This window comes from Dermacentor variabilis, chromosome 10 (assembly GCF_050947875.1).
Source record: "Dermacentor variabilis isolate Ectoservices chromosome 10, ASM5094787v1, whole genome shotgun sequence".
NCBI lineage: Eukaryota > Metazoa > Arthropoda > Arachnida > Ixodida > Ixodidae > Dermacentor > Dermacentor variabilis.
This window is the reverse complement of record NC_134577.1, coordinates 57,756,166-57,769,037: the sequence shown is the minus strand read 5'-3', so window position 1 is coordinate 57,769,037 and position 12,872 is coordinate 57,756,166. Positions and strand designations below refer to the sequence as shown.

At 46.9% G+C, this 12,872-nt stretch overlaps 1 protein-coding gene across 1 annotated transcript in view; it reads left to right on the top strand.

Moving 5' to 3' along the window:
- LOC142559256 (uncharacterized) overlaps positions 1 to 8,604 on the top strand; it is a 28,432-nt gene extending 19,828 nt beyond the window's left edge. The window contains exons 9-10 of the mRNA XM_075670881.1: positions 5,853 to 6,236; positions 8,469 to 8,604. Coding sequence (XP_075526996.1) covers positions 5,853 to 6,236; positions 8,469 to 8,604 — 520 coding nt within the window. The remainder of the gene's footprint in view (positions 1 to 5,852; positions 6,237 to 8,468) is intronic.
- Positions 8,605 to 12,872: the final 4,268 nt, after the last annotated feature.

The window sequence follows — 12,872 nt, the reverse complement described above, 5'->3', positions numbered from 1 at the left end:
GAGCATATAACGGTTTCCAGCAAGTACGGACGCGAGCACAAGTAAGTAGAAACAGACAGAACAACGCTGGATAGTAGAGTAGTTTGGTGGGCCAGTGGGTGCATGGTGAAATGACTACACCATGGTATGGTATACGCCATGGTGTAGTAGTGAGTACGCGCCATGGTATAGCAAGCAAGCAAGCAAGCAAGCAAGCAAGCAAGCAATGCCATCTGCGGCCATGAACAAAGAACGCGGTACGCCAAGCTGTATCACTGAGCGGTCCGTGGCCGCAAATACCGCTTCGAGCAACGCCATGGTTCCCGCCGTTGGCGGCAGGCTTGGCGACCACAATGGCGCCAAAGAACGCTCGCATGACGAACCGAGACGACAGACGCTTCCTGACGGGGTGGAGACTGGTTCGCAACGCGACTGCAGTTGAGCAGCGGCTACGGTTAGTCAGGCTGATGTTAAAGACGCGGAAGTCTTCCTTGGAGTACGAAAAGAGCCTGGAGAGCCTGCCGCCAGAGTCACCAAGCCATATCCAAAAAAAAAAAAAAAAGACGAAGAACGCAGGGCCTCTATTTCCAAAGAAGGCGTTAGGGTAATGCCGTTCTTAAGAGCAGGTACTAGCTCTGATGCCAAACTAACTTTGATGCCAAATGTGTCGTAAAGAAGGCTTAAGGCTAATGGCAACCGGCACGTACGAACTAGAAGCTTTATGAATGCGGATCCACATTATTAACGCCAAGCTTTTTTTTTTTTGCTCTTCTCCCCGGTTTCTGTGGATTTCTGTCGTTTCTGGCCGAATAAACTGGGCGGAAGACGGAAACTGCGTAATCGAAGCTTGGCCAATCCCTTATCTATCGTAATCGAAAGTTATCGCTTGATAGGCCGATATTGACAGCATCGCACGATGCGCGACCTTGTAAGGATTTTCGTGTGGTTCACAACGCGGCCCGGTCCAATCCTCGAAGCAGTGCGATGTCACAGCGCCCCACGCTGCTTATTATAACAAAAATAGCTAACCAGTCGCATATCTCAGCAAGTCTACGGGGAAGCTGTGACTTGAATTTGGTGACAATTCTCCCTGTGGTTTCCGCCCAGTTTTCTTGATGTTCACAGTGCGTATTGTCACGCGCGTAATGTTGCCGAATAGTGCGATCTCTATAGCAGTTGCCGTGCATCTTGGAGTCCAGAAAGATGTGACGTAGTATATAAATTATTAGAAAAATAAATATACATTTGCTTAAGAGTGTACTCTCTCAAACAAATGTACACCCATTGGGGTGTATAGTTGCCGCACGATGATAGTAACCTGTCTTGCTTGCGTTTCCTTCCTTGAAAACGCTGCGCTCGCTAGTTTCCTGTCGAGAATGCTCTGTCATGCTCATAACGGGCATGCCGTTCATGACTTGGAAGGACCGGGCTAGCCGCGTTAAACAAAGGAAATGCAGCAAGACAGAGGACGAAAGGGTGTAATTTTGCTTAGCAGTGTAGTGTATACCCAATCCTTTAGCTGACGCGAGCATCGAAGAAAAAAAAATGTGAAATAAACTTGCAGACAATGTTCCTTTAAATTTTTTCCCGTTAAAGCTAAAGAGATTTCTGCGGAAACGAACCTTCGCGACTTACTTGCGTCGCCTAGCAACAAGCTATGGGTGCAATCGGCGTGCCAGACGGGCCGATGCATACGTCACGCGCCAGACACGCTACCGAAGCCAGCGAGGCCGGCTGCGCGCATCAAGAGCGCCTCATATGAGCGCCTGCTCAGCGACTGGTCTCTTATGGACGTCGTCTGTCAGTTGGGCTCCCGACGCATTCTTGCCTTCCTTCGGCACTTCGACACGGCACCGCTACACTACTGAACTACAGCAAGGTGAGAAATATTGTTGCACAGGCTGCATTTCAAGCAGTTTAGGCTTTTACGGCACGGAATCGGGACTCGCGAGGCAGTTAGGCCGTGCGACGCAGTTTAGTGCATTATGCAAAATAGAAGTGAGGCGTGCAGACTGGACACAAGAGTAGAGAAGTGGACAACACGACAACACGGCGTTCGTGTTTCTGTCGTTCTAAGCAGTTTAGTGTGCTCTGAATAATAAGGGTACAAGTTTTGGTGCTTTCTCTGACCCGCAACGTTATTGTAACCAATTTCGTCACATTTTTTTTTTTTTTTTGGGGGGGGGGGTACTTTTGAAGCGCGGTGACCGTGCCCGGCGTTGTGACGCAGTTTCCAGCGTACCAAATCTTACTGGGACAAGTTCGTGACGCATTCTCTCAAACAATATTGTAATTTCTTTACCGTTTTGGGATACTTTTGAGGCACCTCACCGCGCCTGGCGATGTGACGCACTTAGCAAAAAGCAGCTCGACCGTGGTGACAGTTCGGCGTGTACTGAATCTTAGGGTGACAAGTTTGTGACGCCTTGTGTGGCCCCGCAACAGATACCTTCTTTCGGTAATCACGCCTGTAGAAAACGCGACGAGTAATTTCCAAGGGTGGTAACGCGGGTGTGTGTTCCTTGCGCCGGCCAAACGCGCGAAAGGTCTCTTCTTCTGGCTGGCTCGGCTTTTTTCATTTCATGTTGTGCTGTACCACTCTCAGAATGTAAAATAAGACACCTGAGTATAAATAAGCGCGCTCAAAAAGAATTACGCAGGAACTGCCACAATTAAAGCACTATAGCCCATCAATTATCACCGATGTACGGGGGGATGCAAGTCAAATTTAGAACGGCGTCCTCCTCCTTCCGAGTTATAAGCGCGCTCAAAAAGAATTGCGCAGGAACTGCCACAATAAAAGCGCGATAGCCCATCACTTATCACCGATGTACGGGGGATGCAAGTGAAATTCAGAACGGCGTCCTCCTCCTTTCGAGTTTCGCGCAAGATGTGTTCTGCGAAAAACAGATAAGGCCTACGTCTTCTCTTCTGCTGGAGATCGAAAGGTCACGCGCACGCTAAAGAATCCCAGGCGGCCAAAGTTAGTGCCCTCCCTCTCTTTTTTTTCTGTCGGGATTCCTGCATCGTCACGGCAAGTTTGCCGAGTGGGCAGGCTAACATCGTCCAAATCAGTCTCTTTGCCATCGTTTATTTCGCGCCATTTGATTACGGCGAGTTCTCTGCATTTTAACGTTGCCTTCGTGGCGATAGCGAGCCATGTAGCCTGCACCGATACCACGGCTTGCTTTGCTCTTGGCTGCCATCTTGCCGTATGTCTGCGCATGTGATCGCGTGCAATAGCACCCGCCTGCTTTCGTGCATAGCTTACGCTTCCGGCGTCAGGCCGCAACTCACGCAGCTTTTTTCGAAAGGACCACAGAGTGACTGACAGAATGCTGGCTGCTCGTTTTTGTAGGACATTCTGGCGGCTCGTGGTTCGAACAGAGCGAGCGACGGACAGCCGGGCAAAGTTTCCAAGCAGACGAGGTGAGACCAATTTTTGCAAGTGTTTTTGAATAATTCCGCACCATCAGCATTTCGCGTACTGCTATGTTGATTGAAAATTTTTTTTCGACACTTTCATTCGTTGTCGTTTCTTTATTAGGCCCTTCGTTACTTGGGATAGCTTACCTATTGGTGGCCTTCGTGCGTTACCTCCCACTTCAATTGCCGCTACTGAAGCCAGCCTAAGCCATTGTGAGAGTGGGGTTGAAGATTAATATGCAGAAAAACGAAGATAATAACCAATAGCCTATCAAGGGAACAAGTGTTCAGGATTGCCAGTCAGCCTCTAGAGTCTGTGAAGAAGTACGTTTACCTAGGTCAATTGCTCGCAGGGGACCCTGACAATGAGAAGGAAATTTACAGAATAAAAATGGGTTGGAGCGCGTGAGGCAGATATCGTCTGATCCTGACTGGGAACTTACCACTTTCATTGAAAACAAAGGTGTAAAATCATTGCATCCTACCCGTGCTAACATATAGGACAGAAGCTTGGAGACTGACAAAGAAGCTCGAGAACAAGTTTAGGACCGCGCAGAGAGCGATGGTACGAAGAATGTTAAGCGTAAAGTTAAGAGACAGGAAGAGAATGGTGTGGCTCAGAGCAAACGTAGATAGCCGATATTCAACTTGCATCAAGAGAAGAAAATGAAGCTGGGCAGGTCATGTAATGCGTAGGTTAGATAACCGGTGGAACATTACGGCTACAGAATGGGTACCAAGAGAGAGAGAAAACTTAATGAAATGGCCTTGCTGGGGTCAAGAGGGGCGGGGCCAGGAGACTAGCCCCGCCAGAGCTCCCCCCTTCCTCAGGCGGCGGCCAGACCTTTAGTCTTGGTGGCGTCGTGCCGGCCGGACTGCCCAGAGTTGGTTTCCGGCCATGTGCTGAGCAGCACGGGCTCCCACTGCTCGGGTGTGGTGATTTCAAATGTAGGGTTGGTGGTGTGTTTAAAGGTGTGTGTCGCTACGGCACATGCCCAGATTATGTGGTCGAGGTCGGCGCGAGCTTCCCCGCACGCTTTGGATTGTGGTGTGTAAACGTCTCGGTGGATGTGACTGTATAGCTAGGGTGTGGAGAATGTGCGTGTCTGCAATAATCGCCATGTTCTCGACTGGGACTTGTTGAGTGACTTGTCAGGAGGTGGCTACTTCGTTCTTGCCTTACGGTAATGCATGAGGATTTCACCATACGTCGTCATTGTCTTTCGCGTGGCCGTGCCAGGAGACGACTGCCTCGTCTTCAGCCTGCTGAGCTGCGTGTAGCCGGGGGTGGGGGGGGGGAGGGAGGGGAAGAACTCGCGGCTCCGATGACGGCTGACGCGTCCGGGGGACGATTTCTCGGGCAGCGTCGTGAGCGGCTTCGTTCCCGGCAAGGTCCGAATGGCGCGGGGCCCAGATTAGCTGAATGCGGCGGCAACGGGATGGGGATGCGCTAGAGAGTATGCGGTTTGCTTAAGGTTAGGTGAGGCCTCTGGGGAAGTTAGGGATATCTGTCTTGGAATAGCTAATGATGCGAGAGGCCGTAGTCATTGCATAGGCTAGAAGGTTAGGTGGGATGATGAAATCAAGGAATTCGCAGGAGCTAGTTGGAATCGGTAGGCGCAGGACAGGGGTAATTGGAGACCGCATGGAGAGGCCTTCGTTCTCCTGTGGACATAAAGACAGGCGCTCGTCTTGTCTGCTTCTACTCTCTGTCCGTGTCACTTCGCGCTACAATCCAAGACCAAGATCATGTTACCGTACCAACTCGCCCAACTTTCTATCCTTTTGACATAAAACAGGCTGCCGCTGCTGCGGATATCTTTTGCCGATGTTCCCCAAGATCATTCTTTGTTCTGTAGCTAGGTTGTTCCCACCTGTGTGCATTATACTTGTGGGCGTATTGTAACGGTCAGCATGGCCCGTGTTCCTGGAGAAGAGAGGTAGAGGTCCATCAGTGCCCTGCTGCAGATGCCGCACCAGGGATTATGCAGAGTAAATAGGATTATACAAGCATACAGCAATGAAGGCCGCGTTTCCGACGCCCCGCATCGGCGTCGACCAAGTGCAACAACGGATGAGGACGCGCTTATGGTTGGTGCAGTTTTTAGTGGCTGCAGTGCGTGAGCGAAGTGCGGGAGCTGCCGGAAGTGGACGCTCCCATTGTTACCACGTGGCGACGTTTCTGTAGTGCTGGACTGCGAAGTTTTGTGGCTGCGGAAAAGCCCATCCTCACGTGCCCCGAGCAAGGCGTCACGACTGCTGTTTGCCGAAGCGCACGCCTGACGCATTTCCGATGAGTGGGGCGGAGTCTTCATCCCCGTGCGAATCGACTTTTTCAACCCGTCTGCATCAACGCGTGCGAGTTTGGCGAGCAAGAGGGAGAGGTAAGAACTATTTCCCGAACGGTCTTTATTTTGTGTGAAGGACTTAATGTGATTTCCGTGCAGTTACGAGCCAGCCAACGTGCAAGGGGTGGCCGGGAGCGGACGCACCTGCGTGAACGTGTGGGGCGCGGTGTCAAGCCATGGTGTCGGGCCTCTGCACCTCATCGATGGCGCTTTTACTCCGAAGCCCTACTGTAGCGAAATCTTGGACAACGTGCTCCTCCCTTACGCCCACGCCGCTTTCTCAGATGCCAATTTTGTGTCCAAGCATGACCTTGCGCCGGTGCGCACTGGGAAGATTGTGGAAGAGCACCTAGAAACTCGTAGAGTACATCTGCTCTCCTGGCTGGCTAAGGGCACTGTCATGAACATCTGCGAAACTGTATGGGGACGCATGGAAGCGAGCATGGTGCGACAGCGGATTTATTCGGTGACTGTGGACGAGCTGTGGGTAGCTGTTTGCCTGTAGAGTGGGAGAATCTTGGACCAGGTTACCTTGTGACTACCCTGTACTCTTCAATAAAATCTGGACTGTCAGTAATGGTTGCTGTGGAATGGGATATGACAAGATATTAACGAAAAGCAAACAGCGAATTATCGCAGTTTACAGTCATTACTTCGCTAAGTGTTCGAATATTTTCGTGGAAAGTGCGCAAAATAAAAGTTTGCATGTTTGTGTTTCATGGACAGTTTTCTGTATTGACTAAATATCCGAGAAAAAAGGAAATCCAGGTAACGATTTCCTGGCAGTCAAGGTAACGCTAAGCCATGAGGAACACACGGTTTTGGCTGGAAGCAACGAAATTTTGTTAAAGCTTCCGCTCAAGCGGAAGCTCTAGCTCGGGCCCAGCTCCGACGCGGACTATTCAAATACACGTAAAACGAAAAAAAGAAACGTTTTTGTGAGGTAACCCCTGGAGCGATATTAATAAAATTTGTTGCATTTGAGAGAATTAAGTTCTAGTAAATGTTCCAAGCGGAATTTCGATTTAGGGCCTGAATTTCGTTACGATATTGAAAAATTAGAAAGTTTGAGAAAATGGAGGCACGAAGCTTATAAATTAATAGCTCATTGTCAAGAACAGCTATCGCGTTTCTTTAAACGGCACCCGTTACATCAATGAAAGCGGACAAATTCGACATCTTTATCTTACCTGAGTTCGTTACGTTGTGTACAAGGGTCCCGCAAAAGCTTTATTTCCATAATTTTTCGAGGTTCATGTGTAACGTATCAATTTTGTCTGCTTTAGATGTACTATTAGATGAAATTCACCGAATTGTGATATTTTTCATTGCTGAGCGACAGAGTTATAAACTTCATAGTTTGGTTTCCCGAAGATTTTCGATTTTTGCAACTTAAGAAATTGTTGACGACCTAAATAATTTCGAAACCAACAGTCGCTGGATTTTAAGTTCCTTTTAAATGCAACAAACCTCGCCAAATTTGGCGGAGTGCTGCTGAGAAAAACGAATTCTCCTTTCACACGTATTTAGATGGGAGCACCCGAGCTAAAGCTTCCTCATAAGGTAGGTCGGAAGCAAGTTTCGTCCGTACCCTGGAAGTTCTTACGTCCCCTTTAGGGAGCTTCTACCGCATGGATTTTTCAAATCGGTTCATTATTAGCGCAGGTATAAATATTTCAGTGCCGCGAACCCATGATTTCAGGAAAAAGAGAGTTCTTTTTTCCTTTGTTGGACGTAAGCGCATCAAAGCGTGAACGCGCGCTGGAACACAGTAGAAAACACGCTCCGCCTTCCGCGCGCGCGGCTGCGCATGGGAACAATTAGACGTAATGAAAGTACGTCTCTCTTGCTGCGGTGCGAATTAAAATGACTCAGACATTCGGTTTGTAGGTTTTACTATTTCTATAAACTTCAATTGGTCTATTAAAGCAGCAGTCTAAAAAGTAACTGCTGTTGCCTTGAATAACTGTGTCACGTGGCAGTGTGAGCGACGTCACAGCACTGCCATGTACGTATGCGCACTTGTGCGACATACGTCGACTCTCCTGTTGGTTCGGGGTGCGACGCTCGCGAGGAGAAGGGCAAACGGCGTTTGGTTTGAAACGTAAGCTCTTCCCGCGGCTCGCAGAGATCTAATACTTAGCAGGCGCGATCGTTCGTCCACATTAACGCCAATGTGACTCGCTCTGTATGTACCGCTCATCAGTGAACCATCTTTGGTCGCTGGTTCTTCGCCTTTACCCGTCGTGGTGACGTAGTGGCTTTGGCCACGTGCTTCTACGCCCGAAGGCGCGGGATCAAATCCCGGCCGCGGTGGCCGCATTTCGATTGGGGCGAGGTACATGAACGCCCGCGTACCGCCCATTGGGTGCCCGCTAAAGAAAATTAGGTTGTTATTTATTCCTGAATCTCGCACTACGGTGTGCATCACATTCAAAGCATAGTTTTGGCACGTAAAAGCTCAGAATTAAATTTTGTGTGTCATTGGGTACGTACTACCCTTAAGTAATTATTCTCGACGCCAACTTTCAGTGTGCCGCATTTCAGTGAAGGTCTTTCACGCGAACTTGGATCACTGGGATGTTTCAGCGGCCCATTGTCATGCTGCCTGCCCCGGCGGACGTTGTAGCCAGCTGTTTTAGCGGGCTGGCGTGTTGATGTTTATCCTGCGGATCTGCTGGCCAGCTTTTCTTCCATACTGGTGTCTTGATGCAGCGTTCCCCACACTTTGTGTGCTGGGGATCTGGCAACCTGGTGCCTCGGTGCCAGACCTCCTGACCTGGTTTCCAGCCGTTCTATCAGCCTGGTGCTGCGATGCTCGCCCTGTGCATCTGGTGGCCATCTCTTCTAGCTATGTGGTGTCTTGCTGCGCACCCCGTAGACCTGGTGGCAAGCTGTTCTTGTGGCTTCTTCGGCTGCTGATCAGAAGATCGTGCATGCGTTACGGAATCAAAGGTGGCAAACGTTTCTTGTCTATCAGTTTTTTTAATTAGAAAGACAAGTTGGCAGAGTTGCCGCTTAACACACGCAATATCAGCGTCTGTGCTAACTTCGTTATTTTCGCGTTGTTTGATTTCAGCAATTTCTTCGTATTTAAAGACTGTCTTCATTGCTCTAAGGGACGATGTAACCTGAATCGAAATCGTGGGTCGCTTTCGCGTTGGCTGTCGTTTTGCTATTGACGATCAGTGAGGTCAAAGAAATGCGAGTGCTCAATCTGCTTTCGCGACTCGATCGCTTTAGCCTCTATAATGTCCCAACGCAACCCACGTCGTGTTTTTAATAGACCACGCAGTGGCTGATATATATATATATATATATATATATATATATATATATATATATATATATATATATAATGTAGTGTGTGCGTGGGGGTTGCGAGTACAAGAGCCAGCAAACGGGCTTAACCCCTGTGTCTGGACCGGCAAGGTAGTGCCATGTCGTACGTCTGTTCTGTGAAAATAAAAAGGTGTGTTTCTGCACAAAAGTGCCTCTGAAACAAGCAGGCGTCCTAATGAATTACCACATTTAATTTATTTTATTTGTGTTATCCATTCGGTATGTCCCACTAGGTGTGAGCCAATTCTTGGCCACTCCTGCGAAATGGGCTTGTGCCACTGTTATAACAGGTGCAGAATTTGTACCATGAACCTGTCATCGCCATTTTTTCCGTCGACAAGAACAAGCCGCCTTTGTCATTGTGACATCTCTGCGTAGATACCTGATACTGTGCGTGCGCCCGATTTTGTTTATGAATTTTTCATCGCTTTGAACGGTATAGTCAACAAACATGAAAAAGTTCAAAAGATTAAAGGTGTAACTTTTGTGTGGATAGACAAATTGCACGGAATCGCACGATGCGCACGATGAACGGAAACAGAATTGTATGCATCGTCGTACTTTGTACGGTGTTTCATTACAAGCTTCATTTACGCTTCGCTTGATACAATTTCGGACTTATGCTTAGTAAGCGCATAATTTTTACTCATAAGACATGCATCTGACAGAGACGTGATAATTAGGGTCAACTTCTACATCGCTGCTTCTAAAACAGCGTGACAATACAGGAAACAAAATTTTACTCCGGATCATATGCATTGAGATTTTGTATTTCATTACTTATGCGCTGTTTTTCTACAGTGAAGCTGTTAATGGCTACTTTCCCCACTATCGTGTCCGTGTGTAGACAAAAAATCGTGCGGATAGTAAAATACCGGGCCTAAACGCGGCGGCAGTGAAACAGGCCGCTTCCAAAGACAGTCAAAGGCCGGCCCGACCCACATCGAGGGTGCAGTTCGCCATTTAGGGACGCACATTCACAGCTTCGCTGCTCATCCTTCACAGAGTGGACGGATACTGAGTTTTAATAAGTCAATTATATATATATGCCGCACCCTTTTGGACAAAACCACCAGCTGGTAGGCACCGCGAGCATTTATTCTCTGCTAAAAGCTCTGCTGCGATATTTGAAGGCTACAGGATTGAATCAGCGTCTGTGATCTGGACTGAGTGACCGAACGATATACCCAGTAGACTTTCCTTTCTTCTTTTAATCTTTCCGTCCCCTTTTCCCTTTCCCCAGTGTAGGGTAGCCAACCGGGCTCAGTCCTGGTTAACCTCCCTATCTTTCCTTTATCATTTGCTCTCTCTCTCTCTCTCTCTATTCTCTGCTCGTCGCCTTGCTACTCCAGAGACCACGTTATCCTACGCAATTCTTGGCTGCTTGTTACGATGACTCAAGCCGGACGACAGCAGGCGCGACAGTGTGAAAACCTAGCGCCTAGAAATGCATCAGGTGTATAGAGAACGAATGCACCTTTCACTTTTTGCGATAATGAAGCAAGAAACGTTTATTTGATTCGAGTGGTTTACAGTATCTTGATTTCATGCGATACTGGGCCCTGCAATGACTAGAAATTTTGTGACTGCCCCGTCACATCAAAGCTGTTCATGAAAACGTTACGACGTGGATTCGTTGATAATATAATATATATTCTGATAGTGCAGAAATGGACAAGTACAAGAGAAGCACGCATATTTCTTTTCGAGTATTTGTCCCTTTTGTTTGTTTTTGCGCAAACTCACCACCTCGGTTTGTCTCGTTACCCATAGCACCTTATAGCGCCTATATGTGTAGATGATCATTAAAAAAAATTGAAGTGACGAAAGATAGGACACCAACCTTCGAAATATTATAGATCACTCAATAAGATTTTCACGGACTTCGTCTGCATTGAAAATTGCTAAAATAATTATAGTTCTTAAAAATCATGGGGAAGCATATGCAATAGATAACATTAGACCAATCGCGCTTACCTGAAATTCGGTGAAAATAATTGAAAGAATGCTATGTCCGTGTATGCTTATATTTGTAGGGAAGAAATACTTGCTTAATCCCTGCCAAATTGGATCCCCACCATCATGTTCAATGTGGCATACTCACGTGGACTTAGAAAGTAGAATGAAATCACGGCGCCAAAGGCAGATAGGTGCTATTGTGACACTAGACCAAAGCCCAAGACAGCATAGAATACATAATTTTATTGCACATATTACGAAATCTGGAGTTTCCAAATTATTTCGTAAGCGGGATATGTGAATTTTTAAGTGGGAGTAAATTCGACTGAAGGGGATTTTCGTCGAACATAGGTAATCAATCGCCAGGTGTTCCTCAAAGAGCTGTCATTTCTCCACTATTATCTAATGTTTCGATGAGTTCCGTTCCTCGACATCCAGATGTACAAACATATGTATACGCAGGCGATGTTGCTTTCTATGCATCAGACAGTGGCTCCCTGAGATTGGCTCCCTGTATTAGAAAGCTGGTTCAACAACATTCGCCTTTCACTTAAGGTGCTATTGATATATAAAATGTGTGCGTGGCCCATTTTAGAATTTGGATGTGCTATTTTCTGGTAGCCAGCTTATAAATTACGCCCCCTTGCCTTTTTTGAGCGGGAAGCCCTGCGAATGTGCTGCAGGTTACCGAAGTTTGTTGCTAATAACGATTTACGTCAAGAACTCGTGTTTCCCTCAATATTGTGCATATTTCGGTTGCTGACGGTGCAAACATTCTTATGTACAAATCCCATATTAGAATATTGGAAAGCATATTCATTTCCTAGCCTGCCCTATTTTTCGGAGTACACTGGCTCCGGTTTTGTACGCTACAGCTGGCCTTTGTACAAACATTAACCCCTTAAATGTACATATTTGGAAGGTGCCACCTAACTGCGATGTGCAAGCGAGCATACAAATAATTTATAGTGACATCTACGCAAACAATGCGAAATTTCTCTCACAATATATTAAATATGGACTATTACAAGATCATTTATTGAGTTAAGGTATAAATACGGTCATTGCAGCAGACGCCTCACTGTGCGGAGAAAAATCTGGAATTGGCAATTTTGCTCCTGCTCTAGACTAGTCATTCTGAATTAGGATTCCTGACTCCTTATCCGTATTTCTGGCTGAATTTCTAGCTGTAGTGTTAACCTTACGTAAACTAAATTCATCAATATCGAGGGTAGTCATAATAACGCATTCTTTATCTTTATGTACAAAGCTCACAAGAAATAGTGTTACTAAACTTCTACGTACACTTCATTTTCTAGTGCTTCCACGCATAAATTTAATTATATTAATTTGGGTACCTGGTCATAGGGTATTACACATGAACGAACTCGCTGACAGTGTTGCGAGAGCGACCCTCAATGACCCGGTACTGTGATTACTTCCTGCGTCAGCTTACTTAACTACTACTAGATTCAGGAGATATGCAAGTGCTCTAGACTTTTTGAGCCTAGCGACAGCAAATTTTCTTTAATGTCGACACCTGCTATTCCCTTGGCGCAAAAATTCCTCTCACACCAGAAAAACGGAAGTAAATTTTTACCCGGTTACGCTATCGGACAACATTATTAAACTTTTACTGTCACAGGGCTGGTCTGGCAACCTCCCATTTGAGCCCATTCTGTGCCGTAGATGAGATCATAAATAATCTTTTTATTGTGCCGCCGTTTTTCTTCCTTAAGGAAAAACATTTTAGAACCAACGCTCACGCAATTTGGTTTAAATATTTTTCATTTTATATAACCTTCCTCTACAGCTTCT